Here is a 15,093-nt window from a genome sequence, read left to right as displayed (position 1 = left end):
TGGCAGTTTAACACTTAGTGCTGGTGCTTTCATGCTCAGAGCATGCCTGTTCTAACATTACTGCTGACACGCAAGAAGCAATACCTGGGCTGCCCTGTCCAGTTTAAGTGTAGAGCTTTCTTGCTTATTTATGATTATTTCTGCATTATTTTATAAATTTAACAATCTGGTTTATGATGAGGCACAGGAAAACCATAAACAGTTGCTTCCCTGACATGGTCGAAAAGTCGCCTAGATTGCCCATTAAAAGGGCATTGAAAACTTTTGTTGTGCCAATGTTTTCCCTCAAGACAGTCAGCAACAGCCAAGGCCCAGAGGCACAAATTATATGTTTTATACTAAAATTTCCAGAGAGAAATACTATAACGCTTGTGTTTGGACATGGTAACAAAATGTTCCTGATCTGTAGACAATACTCCTATGAACATTCAAGCAAAATAATATTCTGCTGCAGCAAGCTTGCAGTCTTGAATAATAGATAACTTGCTTTCTTCTGTGGCCCACAAGCCCCACACTATTTTTGGCCTTATGCCACAACAGCAGCCGGCGGTACGGCCCATGGATACCAGCCATTAGGGGATTGTCTATGACCACAAATTAGTTTAAAAAAAAAAAAAGTTTAAGAATGCATACATGCTGTTTGTTCCAGAAGTGGGAAATTGGTTAGTGGCAGCTGTTAACATGTCCCATTTGTCTTGTCAGGGCTGCGTAGTGCATCGCTGAAGTAAGAAAGCGTCAGTAGGCAGAGTACTGCTATTCGCGCAGCTCCCCCAGCCAAGTGGAACTGATGCGTTGGGGGAGAATGAAGTAAGTGTACTCAAAAGCTTCCAGTCCTATAAAAGGTCTTTCCCAAAAATTTATTCCAGCATATGTGAATTGAAAAGCATCGCATTCATTCCAGTGTGTTGCCTAAGTTTCAAGAAATTGTATTTCAGACCCATTTAAACAAGCACTGCACTGAATGAAAGTTGCGCATAGTACTTCAAACATTTCCAGCACTTGAAATCTGCATGAAAGCAAGAACTGCATATCTGTACTTAAGCTTGTCCTGTGCAGTCTTATAATGCACAGGACTTTATCGAAAAGTGAACGAGACAAAAAAATCCTGTTAGTGATTATTGCGACAAAGCAGTGGTGCTTAATATGGGATGTCGAGGTTCCCTTGTCTTAGCAGATTAATAATGGTACGCTGAAAAAACTGCTTTTGATGTAGCCATGGCTTCTAACCCTTCTTGCTTGGTAGTTCTGAGACTGGCACATTGAAGAGAAGTTCTAGAAAATTCAATGATAGTGTTGTCACTTTGTTGTTGGGGCATTCTTTACAAATGAATGTGCTGCCTATTACCAGGAAATGATGAACTGTCAAAGGCCATGGGGACCACTTACGAAGATGCGGCTGTTTCATCGAAGCTGCAGAGTTCTCGCTGTGTCGCCATCAAGCTTCAAGCTGGCAGGCAAGCACTCAACGCGTTGGTATTTCATATTGTAGTGGCTTATACCCCTATCACACTGGCCTTTTTAATGTCATTAGATTCAAATGACATTAAGTGCAATGAATGCCATTCAACCCGTGGCAGTGCTACACAGGAAAAATTGATGTCATTCGGTCATGATATCAATGGCAATCATCAAAAAAAAGGCAAGAAAAGTAAAACAAGGTATGTGAGTGTCTGAAAAGTCAATCTATTTTAATATAAACATGGAGCATCGCTTCACTGAAATAACACGCTTCTAAAACTTCCATTTCAGAATTTCAGGCCACCATAAGCCCAGACAAGGCTTAGCCACCTTAGTGTTCAAAGCAGATAAATTGAAGACAAACAATATGACTGACATGGCAGCATTGAACGACTGTGCTCAGTTGCAGCAGGTGAAGCGGTTTGTTGATTCTTACAGTAAGGCCAACCAGTAAAGCGACGGCAGCAAGACACCACTGAGGTGGAGAGTGAAAACATTTGTGACAGCCTGTCGTACCGTACAGCTTTTGTCTCGTTAAAATGACAGATGCCTTAAAACACGCAAGATACATGAAATATTCTCAAATTACGAACAATCAATCTCGTATGTTACCTTGTCCCTGGGGTAGACAGTATACATTTGCTTCGAGTGGGAAGCAGAACGAGTTTCTCTAACTCATTTGACTGAGGAGTCATTCGATTCTAATGGGTTTAAATATCGCTGTGTAGCAGACAAATAATGTCATTCTATGCTATTGCCATTTAGTTCTAATCACATTAAAACGTCCTGTGTGACAGGGGTATAAGATATTAACTCAAACCATTAAGTTTACCCTTTATATTTGCTTCAATGTTGAATTATTGTGGTAATTGTTCTCTTTTTGATCAATATTTTGCCCATTCCACACAAAATTGTGTCAAGGGAAAATTTTTAAGCTGATTGTGTATAAAAGACATCATACAGCTGTATCTGCTATAGGAAAACCTATCTAGGCCGAATTAAACAGTAGCTACCGTTGGGAGTTTTACTGTAAGCAGAGCAAGGCACATTTAGCAACAGTGCTTGGTGGTCATTTGCCTAACAACAGAAACTATGCTAGTAATCATGCAAACTGGAATTTAACACTTGATGGCAGTGCCACTGTAAGTTTTCCAAAATAACACCATACATTGTGGCACATCTGCAGGTAACACCAATATCGTGAATGTCAGCCCTATGATGGTTGTAAGAAGTTGCATTTCTGGTGCCACAATTTGGCACTGTTGTAATGTATTTGTCAGGCTTGAATGTGTAAGCCACACAGCCATCTTTTTCTGCCGTTTGTTTGCTTGTGGAAAGCATTGTAATTTGGTTAAAGTTAGACCAATGCATTTTCAGTTAAAACTGAAGATGTGCCAAATTTATTTTCGGATGTTCAGTTTCGACTAAAAAGAACCACTAATACTAGAGCACAATTTCGCACAAAAAAGAAAGTAGAAGCAATGGGTTGTTTGGGAGCATAAAAATTAAGTATCGTTATTTGTTTCTTTTATGACTGACTTAGGTGGTGCAAATATTTCCTTAATGATTTGTGGCATTTAATGAATATATAAAGTGATTGCTCACTGTAGTTATCACATAATTACTCACAACAGTATCGACAAATTTGCACCATTGAATTGCATGGCCCCTTTGTATGATTGTTGCATATGCCTCATAACAGTTCTGCCTCAAGTCCACTATGATCCCATTATCTATGGTGCCTTTACACCAGTAAGTTGCATAATGCGCAGTCAGTGGACATCCTATTTGTTTCTAGTGAGAAATTTCTATAAAATAACACAGAATTTACATATAAACAAAAAAGTACTGCTATGACTTTATGTGGAAACTTAGTCAAGGATAATGCCCGGAACCTTAGGAGGAATGTTGTCGCAAAATAAAATAAAATAGTTTATTTGTTGTTAAACAGCTTAAATGTATGACAATTCGTGGAAAAACAAAAGCAAACAGTAGCGTTAACTAAAAGTTGTCTTGTGCAAATGCAAAGCTGCCATAATCAGTTCTGCTGTATTGGCTCATGTCTTTGCTTTTGCATTTTTTTGTTCTGCACTATGTAATGCTTGTTTACCATCCCTTTATTCTTCCAGCGAGCCATGCCAGCAGTTTTCACAGATCTGTATCCTTTTTTGATGAACACAGTATGGTGCTACTCATTACAGAGTGGCTGAAGTAAAAGTAGAAAGCTAAATACTGACGGTAATATTCTGTTTAGATGCAGCTTAATTGTGTTCACTGAAACGTCAATTTTGCTAGTGCACATTTACTTATTTCTATCTTGGCCACCATTAAAGAGAGCATCAGGACAAACTGGAAACAGTCACTAATTGATAATTAGGACTTGACAGGAATACCTGAGAAGTCCAAACATTTGGAAGTCTGAAGTGTCATATTTGCCAGAAAATGAGTGACTTTATATTTTGCAAGTGGCCAAAAGGCTTGTCAACATATTGCTGCACGCACGCACACACTTGGCTGCGACCTGGTCAGTCTATATTTTAACCATTCTCATGCTGTCGCTACAGATGGTCATAACTACAGTCAATACACGCAACCTAATCTCCAACCCCTGGTAACATAACATAAGTTGACTGCACTATAATAGCCAAACAGTCACGGGTTTATTCGTCACCGTCATTGACTGGCACTTCCCTCATTTAATTGCGGCCCCCGTCAGCACAGACATCAAGGGTGGAGTTGGTGCCGCTTGAAGCAGCCTGATGATAATGAGCACCAAGAATTAAAGATAGCAATCAACCAACTCAACCAGGATTATGTTGCTATTTAAAACATAAACTAACAAATGCTGGACGCAGGGAACATGCATGACAAACAGCAGATGTGTGCTGCCTTTAAAACTTAGCAGCATGGCTTGTCCCATGCTTTGGGTGCAGCTAATAGCTACTGGATTGCTTAGGCTTCACTAGTTTCAGTTTTGAAAAAGCATGGACCGGGCTGGCGACACATCACAACAAAAATATCACTTTCTGCTCCACTTGGTGGCCAAGTTAGCATGTGGTCGTGCAGGTGGGAGTCGGAATTTTCAAATAGTGCACTGCAAGGTGCCAAATTTTTGTTCATCTTTACGCACTTAAATCTGTGGTGCCAGTGACGGTGTTGCAAAGTGGCCTGAATAACCAAGCATGTCCAAATTATTGGTCAGCAACTGTATATTGAAATTCTTGGGGAAGTTTCAAACTGCCCAAAAATGCGAGCTCCATCCCAGAACTTTAAAATATATTGTGGATACAGGGGAAAAATTGACTATTTCACGTGTAGAATACTTAAATTTTAATAACCCAGCTGTTTGTGAAATTTGGCTATATAAATCTTTGCTGTCTGAAACAACGAAGGAAGAGATCCTGATACAAGGTCACCTACTACAACACCAACAACCACCTAAGTGTCCATCTCCTGCTTGCGATATGATTTGTACAGATTAATTGAATTGGCAAGTATAATTAAAACTGTCTTCAGATGCAGACAGGTCATTGTTTTTGTAGGGACTAGTGAGTGAGTAAAAACATTATTGCAAATGTACGGCGTTTTGGGCGGGGTGCGGCCATAAGCACCCCAGATTAGGTTACAGCCTCGAGTCCTTGGACTTGGGCGGCTTCCTTGGCGTGTTGGACGGCCCACAGGGGCTAGTGATTCATAGTTTTTATCTTGGCTTGTACAATCTCAAATGTGCTGCTGCAAAAACGTTAGGCAGATAGCAACTAACACCAAGAGTAGGGCATGTTTCAGGAGGAGGTGGGGAGTTAAAGTGGTATGTCGATAAAATAAAAGGAAATATTGTTTTGCCTCTATTTGGCTATTGATTGAGCAGGCCTTTTCCTATGTGCATGCTCAGTCAGGCTGATTTGTAGTGTTTGCCATGACCAAGAGATGTTTAGACCCTGTTGTAGTTGTGCCATCAAGCTTCTTCATTGGCTGCAATGGCATTCCTCTAGAGGTGATTGCAGGCAGCGTGGAGCCACCCGAGCTTCTCCACCGCATCGACAAGCTCTTCCAGGTAAGGGCACATGATATAAATGTGGACAGGTGGTTACTTCTGATATTCCTGCTGGACAGAGAGACAGACATGCCACATTGCCATCACCACTGCACCCAGTTGCTAGGAATTCTGTACAGTTCATGAACCCATACACCAGCAAAAGCTCAAACATGTGCTCAAAGAAAAACTTTTATATATTGAACTTACTGCACAGTGGCAATTGTCATTTAATTCCTAAAGAGAGAGGAACCTAACTAAATGCCTCAATGTGTTCAAGGTGAGTGAAATAATTTGGGAAGGAACATTAGAAAATAGACTAGTAAAATTATTTTTTTTAATCTTGCACCGACAGCCAGATCATGTCGTAATGTGGTAAAAAGCTTTTATATGCAGGGTTTATATGACAACCAGGTCTGTCACAGCAGCCTGCTGGCCAACTTAGTTATCCATGTTGGCAAGTCGTAGGAATGTCGGCCAAATAATTCCTGCCTTGTTGCACAGCAGTGCTGTCTACTGCATGTGTATTCCGAGCCAATGTTGGATCCCTGTCAGCATGTCCCAGCCAATATTTGCACCATGCAAGCAGCCTTGGGCTTCTGTTGTCTTGCCTCTGTCTCAAGTTTGTGCTATTATTCCGACGTGATGTACCATCAAGCTCAAGCTGCTCTTATGAACCTTAGGCTATCATTGGACCAGGAATCGTGATGGCACTGCCCATCCAAGCTGTCGATCTTAGGCCACCGTGGGGCCAGGAACTGCCAGTACATTTCGAAAGTTCGCCCAAGTTGATGTGCTGCCTGGGTACATTTGTGTTTACTTTCATGCTATGCGACACGGTTATATTTATGCACTGCAAATGTCACAACTTCTATGCTCCTTACATCACATTGGCACATACAGTAGAACCTCGTTAATACGAAGTCCGTCGGACTGCGAAAAATCATAGAATTAACCGGGTTTTCGAATTATCAAAAATGGACGAAAAACGAGAAATAAACGTACGAAATGTGGCTTTATCAACACTGCACCTTTATTTCGCCTGAAAAACGGTCACTTGAAGTACCGTATTTACAATATTGTAAGGCGACTCGAATGTAAGTCGACCTCCCCCCCCCCATATCGTTTGACAGGAAAAAAAATAAAAAGAAGGAGAGCATACTTGAGGCGCATTCGATAACGAAAATTTATTAGTAGCTGACATGGTCACTGGACTACTGATCTTCACTGGGGCTGCCATCCTCATCGTTGCTACGGTCCCACAGTGCATCGTCGTGCCGCGAAATTTCACATTTGGCAAACTACCGCACCACGACATCTTGTGGAACAGGAGCCCACGCCGAATGCACCCAACCACACGCAGCCGTCAGGGGGGCTCTTTTGACAGGTCCGGTTGGCGTAATTTCGCGGTCTTCTGCTGCCAGCCACTCGTACTCACGGCGGAGCAGGTCCTTAAAAGGCGAAGATCCGGGCTTGTTTCATGACCATGTCGCACTTCACTGGCAGGGACCGATCGCGCATTTCAGTGACATACGCCGCAAGCTTAGCCTACAGCTCCAGAAAGCTTCCAGACTTCGGCATGTGGGAAATCCTTCACTTGCCGTCACAGGTAAAAATTTCGCTTCGCTGCAGTCGCCTCTCGCACCACCCGGTCAAAACATCGAACTTACGGCCCGCTGCGTAGTGATTTGTTTCTTCAGCGTGAAGGATGGCAGCCCTCTTGAACGCTGCTGGGAACGAGTGCCGAATGATTAGTGGGCCTGGAGCACTCATGACGACTGAGGAAGCATAGAAATAGCACGTAGCCGGCAGTCAAGTGGAACGCGTCAAACCAATGCCTTTCGAGAAAGCTAAGCGCAACAGGGAAAGAGAAACCCGCGAGCGGTGTCTGCTCTTCCACGAACTACCAATACTCCCCGCAAGCGCCGCTGTACTGAGGGTGCCGCCGCGAATAGAACAGCAGCGCTTCCATCAACTATCGACACCCCCTCATGAGTGTTGTCTCAAAAATGTTGAAAAACCCTTCCGAAAAGCGAACAAACACGCGGGACAGCGAAAAAGTATGGGTAGGGCTATAGAGCAAACATAAAATTCTAGCTACGTTGTAGCTCTCGTTGGTCTTGCTTTTTCGGCGGTGCCATGTTTTGGTTTCGATTGTAAGTCGACCCCCCACCTCAGATCTTCAAATTTTAAGAAAGTGGTCGACTTACAGTCGTGTAAATACGGCAGTCATCGATGCGTGACTGCTTGGCGAGGTAGTTAGCCGCACCGTAGGCTGCGTCCTCCTGTCTGCTTATAGTGCGCAGTAATTCACTGTTACCGCCGCTACACTCCACAAAACTGCGCACAACGTTCACCGGAAACAATGGATGGATGGAAGGTAGGAGCGTCCCCTTTGAAACTGGGTGATGCCAGTTGCCACCATGCTCAGATTCTTATTTTTATCTGTGTTGTGTGTTATTGAATTTCTCGATTTTATTTAAATGTGTCTTCCTACCCTTTTAACCCTATGTCACCTCTCTGCTTTTGAGCCACCAATCCTCCAATCGCCTTTTGCTAATTTCCACTGCATGTTTATTTACATGACTATTATTGTCTCTGAACCCTAGGGCCTCAGGAAGGGTGACTGTTGCCGCATCGACATCGGGCTTGATACCATCACATATTAGTATGAGGTGTTCCATTGTTTCTACATATTTACCACACACAGTACATGTGTCTTCTACTTCGTTACATTTCTTTTTATAGCTCCGCGTTCTAAGACATCCTGATTTAGCTTCAAAGAGTAGGGCACTGCCTCCCGAGTTATCATAAAACGCTTCCTTCCTGATCTGCTGTTTCCAGTATCGATATAGTTCCACACTATGCTTCTTTTCCATTGAATTTATCCAATTTTTACCTTCCGCGTTTTTAACCTGTCGTTTAATGCTCTGTCTTTCTTCGTCCTCGTGTCTGGCATACTTACTGGTTAGCTTCCTAGTTCTTTTCTGCCATTGTGAGTCAACGCTCTTTCTGTATAGGTATTTAAATACCTTAGCTGCCCACCTCTTATCGTCCAGTTTCCTCAGACGTTTTTCGTATAGGATTTTACTCTGAGCTTCTCGTGCTTCGAACGATGCCCAGCCCATATCTCACTGTACTGCTTCGTTTGTGGTTTCCCGTGGGCACCTAGTGCTAACCTTCCCACAGCTCTCTGATTTACTTCTAGTCTCAACTGAACATCTGCCCTTAAACACAGGACCGCATTCCCGAAAGTAAGCCTCGGCACCATTACTCCTTTCCAAATACCTCTCAGTACCTCATACCTGTTGTACCCCCACAATGCCCTATGTTTCATTATCCCGGCATCTCTTCGCCTTTTTGCTATGAGAGACTGTTCGTGCTTTTCCGTGTACATCTGCCCTTTGTTTATCCATACCCCGAGATATTTGTATTTGGCCACTCGGGGTATTTCATGGCCTTGTATTGTAAGCTCCTGATCAGTTGTATCATTGAAAAACATCCCACCGGACTTAGCTGCACTAAAACTGAAACCTAAACTGTCTCCTTCGTCTCCACAGTAATTAACCAGAGTTTGCAAATCTTCCTGGCTATCTGCTAACAGTACAATATCGTCCGCATACATTAAACCCAGTAGTCGTTGCTCAACAACCTTTTCGCCTAATCTGTACGACAGATTATACCCTAGATTGCTTCGTTGTAACCTTCTTTCCATGCTCATCATATAAAGCATGAACAGCAGCGGTGATAGAGGACAACCTTGCCTTAATCCTTTGTGAACTTCGACAGTTGTCATACTCTTAATTCCTTCCCATGTTATTTCAACATTATTTTCTCGATATATTTCCTGTGGAAAATCAATTACCTCATGACCGATACCTTCAGCTTTTAATATGTTCCACAGGAGTTCCCTGTTCACATTGTCGTATGCATCACTTATGTCCAGGAAGGCTAAATACAGAGGTCTATTTTCCGCCTTAGCTATTTCTATGCACTGGGTAAGCACGAACAGGCTATCATCTAAGCGCCTACCACTTCTGAACCCGTTCTGAAGTTCTCAGAGTATTCTGTTACTTTCTACCCATGACTGCATTTTTAATTTCACCGCCTGCATCGCCAGCCTATATATAACTGATGTTATCGAAATTAGTCGGAAGGATTTTATGTTCTTCTTATCACCTTTTCCTTTATAAATCAAATTCATTTTACTCTGTTTCCAGTTGTGCGAAATTTGCTTATTTGTTATGACTGCCTCCAACGCTTTTATCAGCGTTTCCTTGCTTCTTGGGTCAAGTTCATTAATTAACTTGATTGTAATTTCGTCTATCGCCGCGGACGTGCATTTTGGAACATTTGCTTCCGCCTTTTTCCAGTTAAGATTGGTCAGTTCTAAGCTGTTTTCTATTATGCTATTCTGTGTTGCTCCCTCATTTGGAGTGATTACCCTATCGTCATTCCTAAACGACTCTGCTATAACTGAACTAATGTAGTTCACAGCGTCATCTTCCTCTAAACAATTTCCTTCGGCATTGGGAATCTGTTCCTGTTTTCTGTGATTCGCTTTACCCAGCCAGCTTATATGGTTCCAGAATTTTCTTGACCCCCGTTTAGTTGCATCGCGAACTTCAGCCAGCCAGCGATCAGAGGACTGCTTTATTTTAGCCTGGACGAGGACCTGCACTTGTTGTTTCTTTTGTCGATAATATTCCCATTTTTGGCCTATTTCCTCTCCAGATAACTGCACCCTCTTTGCTTCTCTGTGTTCCCGAGATGCCCACCGTCATTGTTCGATGGCCTCTCTAATTTCCTTACTCCACCAACTTCGTGGTTTCCTCTTTCCTCTCCAGCGGTTTACTCCTTTTACTTCTTTTATTTTTGTACTAATGAGTAGTTCTAACTGATTATAATCCCACCTTCCCATGAGATGTTTCTCTATTGCTTCCTCTATGCCAGCTGCTATTTGCGCTATTTGCTCGTCATTTAATTTTGCGTACTCTTTTTGACTTTCCTGCATTTCTCTTTTGAGTAGGGCTCCCAACTGTAGACTAATATGCTTATGATCACTTCCGAGGCTGTACTTCCCCTCTTCGTCTATTTCCATTATTGCGAGCTTGCTATACAACCCCTGCGACATTAAAGGGACACTAAAGGTTACCAGAAACTCAAGTTAAAGTGGTAGAGCAATGTTCTAGAACGTCTAAGGCGTCAATATAATCGCGAACAGAGCTTTAGTAACCGAGAAATTGAGGTAAATGCATGACACGATTTGAGACCCCCCAGCGACATTCCGGTACTAGCCCGATGACGAAAGCACTCCTCATAATTTGTGTTACTAATACTCAACTACTCGTATTAAAAATATCATTTCATTCGATTATAAGACGAAAAAAAATGCTACTTGTCTACGTCTATTCGATTCTAAGAAAAAATAACATTTTGACGTTACCCTTCAGTAATATCGGTGTTCGAAAGGTTTCGTTTTCGCTCGACTCTGCGCCGCGCACGCTTTGGAGTTTCAGTGGTTTCGTTATCACGTCGTGCTGTGAGGGTTCTGCTGGCTCGCGAAACTTTCATTTGGAACAAGCAGCGAGAATGCCACGTCCATGTGATGTCGTGGGAAGCCCTCGTTGCTTTCCCGCTCCGGAGAGCTGGTGTCGAGGCCGCCGTCGTAGTACGCAACGACTCCGGCAGTGCGAGCCCTCAGCAGCAGGTCACGCTCGTCGGTGCTCAAATCGCTGAAGTTGAGCCCACCATCGCGAGCCAATCTGTCGGTGTCAGGGTCCATTGCAACGAGCGTCGAAGTTTGCGTCATAGAATGAAGTACCAGCTTGTGGGCGTCTTGCGCTGGAGTTTGAGGTATAGTAGCGGCGCCTGGTGGCGGTGCGGGAAACGACATCTGGGTCGTGCCAGCTTGGGTCGTATTGAGCCCTGGCTGTGGCGAAGCACGTTTCTAGGCCAAGTTTTGCGTCGATTCGCACTTTTTTATGCCCTGTTGCGAGATGGTTGCGAGTGCGAAAAGGCTCGTCACTTCTCACAGACCACGCCGACCACGCTGCGAGCTCGCCGCAGCCTATAGTTTAACGAAAACGGACTCTCCGTGAGACGCAATGCTGGAAGCAGAAGGAATCGGCGACGGTGTTCCGGAGAGACCTAGCTCAGCCTCGAAAAAGCGTCGCCGTCGTCACTTCTGCGTCGTGGGCTGCCATGAACAAGACGGCCTGAATCCCAACATCAGATTCTACCGTTTTCCTTCAAGGCCTCACGAAGTGGAGCGTCGGGCGCGCTGCATAGCTGCAGTTCGTCGCGCTGAGTAAGCGAAACTTCGTGCCATGCTGACTGCTTCGCCTGTCTTGAAGCTTGCTTGATTATCTGCGTTCAAAATTTCGGTCTTTTGCACCTACAGTACCGACAGCAGACCGACATAGCAGCAGACATGGCTGGTAATTCACGATTCGAGACCCGGCCACAGCGACAATTAACAATTCGACCGATGCAAAGTGGTGAAGTGTGTGCAAATGAGCACAAATGGTCGGGCTCATTCCATGACAACTCACTACTACTCTACGAGCAGCGCAGGTTAAGAGAGTTAAATGCGCTCATCCTTGATCTCAAGCCAGCACGTCGAGGCAGCGCAGCAAGGCAATATTGATTGCAGCACATCGATGTTCGAGCGCTGTCATTAAAAGCTACATCAAGCGAGTAGCGCACGAGCTCGCGCTGCAGCGCGATTCGCACGTACAGGAATGCACATGCAGGAATGCCGATGCGTTGCGTGGCTGTTGGGTGCTTGAATACGTACTCGAACACAAGCAATGGCTGTGCAGTACAGAACACTGGGTAGAGGGAGGCCAAACACATCTTTACTGTCCCGGCTTTCTGAGCGAAAGCCTGCACCGTGGCCCAGCAGGCAACTGCGACGTGGACCAGCCAACTCGCACAAAGCATGTAAACTGATGTCGACAAAGCTGCACAAGCTACATTTCAACAGCACAATGAGCAAAACAAGAACTAGGTAAAAGCGGGAGCCAACGTTTCGACAAGGGGACTTGTCTTTTTCGAGGGGACATATGCTTTCCTCAGCACAGTATATATATATATATATATATTATATGTATAGACCGTTTTTTCGTAGGCGCCGCCATATTGTGAACGCAGTGGCGCCGCCTATGAGCAGCGTCATACTGGCTTGGGTGAAAGCGGTCTTTGGCATGGCAGGTATACGCTCGGCGGTAGGTTCTGGCGTTTGTTTTCGCGGTCGTGCGGTCTGTTTAGTATGACGTGCGTCTTCTACGTGGTAAACAGTTCTGTGAGACTTGCTGAAGTGGTTTAAGGCGCCATGGCCGGAATTTCTGCTGGCGTTGAGGTGGACGGAAGACGCAGCACGATGGGGGGGTGCACGCATATTTGAGCATACAATCAGCCTCGGAGGGCAATTGTGTATTTCCGAATGTTCCAATCACTAATGTGACCTATTGCAGTATTATCCTCTACTTCTAAGCTGCGGTTTAGGGGCCATGAAACATACGCGACGATCGTAACAGCGTGGGTACCGTTCTGCTACGATAGGAGCTGTGCTGTTATACTTTGACAAGCGTTCAAGCTGTTCGCTGCAGGTTACATTGCGTGACTACTTGGTTGGATGGATGAAGCTTCCACCCATGAATAAAATAGTTTTGGCTAGTAATAGTAGCATACCTTACAGTCTGAATTAAGCTTGTCCAGCAAAGCGACCGTTTACGAACTGCATGAGCGTCCTAAACAGCAGTAGGTTCTGGATTACAGATATCTTTGTTTTATATAGCGCATGGTCCGAGCATACGGCATCAGCGGTTATATATTTATAAACGTTGTGTGGCGTTAGCCCGTTTTCTCTTGGTTTTTGGAGAAAGAGGATGATAACCGAATTTTTTTTCGGTTGTGTTCGTTCAGTTCTCTACGACGCACTCACACGTATTACGGAAATTTGGCGCTCAAAAATAGCCATCGCATTCTTTTATGCGAACCCTCTTATATATTATGGCTGTATACAGGCCAAAAAGGCAATGCCGAAGCACACAGCTTATATATGTATCGTGCTGCCTCACCAACCGCAGTGATCGCTGTGTTGAGCAGCGCCATGGGCCTCATGCAGCAAGGCTAGCGTAGACATACGGTAATTTCAAGCATACTAGACTTGAAATGCGTGAGAACGATGCCAGTGTATCACAAATATTTGATAGCGCCTGCCGCTCATATGTTTCGTGGTTGCCTTAGGTTGGCCGTGCACGAGCATGCGCTCTTATGTTTTGTTTTACTCCCTATGCCAATTGATCAGACAGTGAGCTGATTTACTATTTAATGCTGGTAATACAGAGGCGCTGGTTTTTTTTGTTGAATTAAAATCGATATAAGCAAAATAGTAAACAACACATACACGCACCGCGACTGATAATGCGCGTACACCGCGGCTGATCATGCGAGTCACATTTTTGTGCCCCCAAGACATATTTCTGCCTACAGTAGTTACCAATGCACCGATAGGCTTCCCTGACGACCTTATATGAACGAATATGGCATAAATTTCACAAAGTAAGATCTAAAACATCTCGAAATTGTTCCGGAGCACGCGACAGCAATACTTTCAAGCAGCGTCGCGCCGGATCGCCAAAGCCAGAGAGGAGGAAAGGCTCTCCGCGCGCCCTATACTCCTCGCCCGATGAAACGGTCTATAGGTAGGCTTCTAAAGGGGAGAGGGAGTAAAGCGGCTGGGTACGGCAACGACCGAACGTGTGTTAGTGGTGAGGGTATAGACTTGAGAATAAAGGAGTGCTGTGCACGAGGTCGGTGACACGGCCATCTGCACAGCACCCCTCTGAGGTCGTTTGCTATCGTGTCTCTGAAAGAGATAATAAAAGGAGTGGCAGAAAACAGTGCTCACGAAAAAAGAAATTACTGAAATGGAATAAATACTATATAAATAAAAGAAAAGAAAGAAGGGGAGGGGAAAAAAACACTAAGCAACCAAACTAAATGTTGTTGCCTGTAGCTTGAAATTTAGCATAGCGAATTGATTCTATAGCATCCTTTGAATCGTTTATGCCTATTGGCTGCAATGTCTTGAACTTATGGATAAAGTACAGACGTTTGACTCTAAGATGTAGCGTTGAAGTTCATCAAAGTTATGACCTCATTGGTTGAAATGCTCGGCGACGACTTTGGGAAGCTTTTTAAATGTGTCCGCATGATGTCTGTTTAATCTGACGTTCATTGATTGTCCCGTTTCACCAATATATTGTTTCTTACAGAAGGAACCTTCAAGCATATAAATCACATCCGAACTTGTAAAGCTGGTTTTCACTTCTAGTGTATATAACTATTTACAGTGCTTTTAATTTTAATGTCACTTTGAAGGTGCCTGCAGGTTTTCCACCTGGGGTGACATGCTTTTATTACGAGAGAATGATGTTGGCTGACCTTTGCATGCACTAACATGTCTTTAAAGTTTCTGTTGCGGTGATAGGTAACCATTTGTACATCCTGGAACGCTTTTCTCAGATGCTCGTTACTCGATAATATTGGGTGGTATTTTCGTAGGATGTTACTTATGTTTGGGAGGGCATTAG

The 15,093-nt window shown here is 44.0% G+C and overlaps 1 protein-coding gene across 2 annotated transcripts in view; it reads left to right on the top strand.

Moving 5' to 3' along the window:
• The window catches only part of LOC126532346 (UBX domain-containing protein 4-like), a 55,498-nt gene that overhangs the window by 2,264 nt on the left and 38,141 nt on the right, over positions 1-15,093 (top strand). Inside the window, exons 1-4 of one of the 2 annotated variants that reach the window (XM_055071523.2) lie at positions 400-807; positions 1,349-1,454; positions 3,588-3,616; positions 5,394-5,512. In XM_055071523.2, the coding sequence (XP_054927498.1) occupies positions 1,372-1,454; positions 3,588-3,616; positions 5,394-5,512 (231 nt within the window). In that variant the 5' untranslated portion in view covers positions 400-807; positions 1,349-1,371. Of the gene's footprint in view, positions 1-399; positions 808-1,348; positions 1,455-3,587; positions 3,617-5,393; positions 5,513-15,093 lie in introns of those variants that run through there. The other variant, XM_050180053.3, reaches the window with a different exon arrangement.

Source organism: Dermacentor andersoni, chromosome 5, assembly GCF_023375885.2.
Source record: "Dermacentor andersoni chromosome 5, qqDerAnde1_hic_scaffold, whole genome shotgun sequence".
Classification (NCBI taxonomy): Eukaryota; Metazoa; Arthropoda; class Arachnida; order Ixodida; family Ixodidae; genus Dermacentor; species Dermacentor andersoni.
This window is presented reverse-complemented; position numbering and strand designations above follow the sequence as displayed.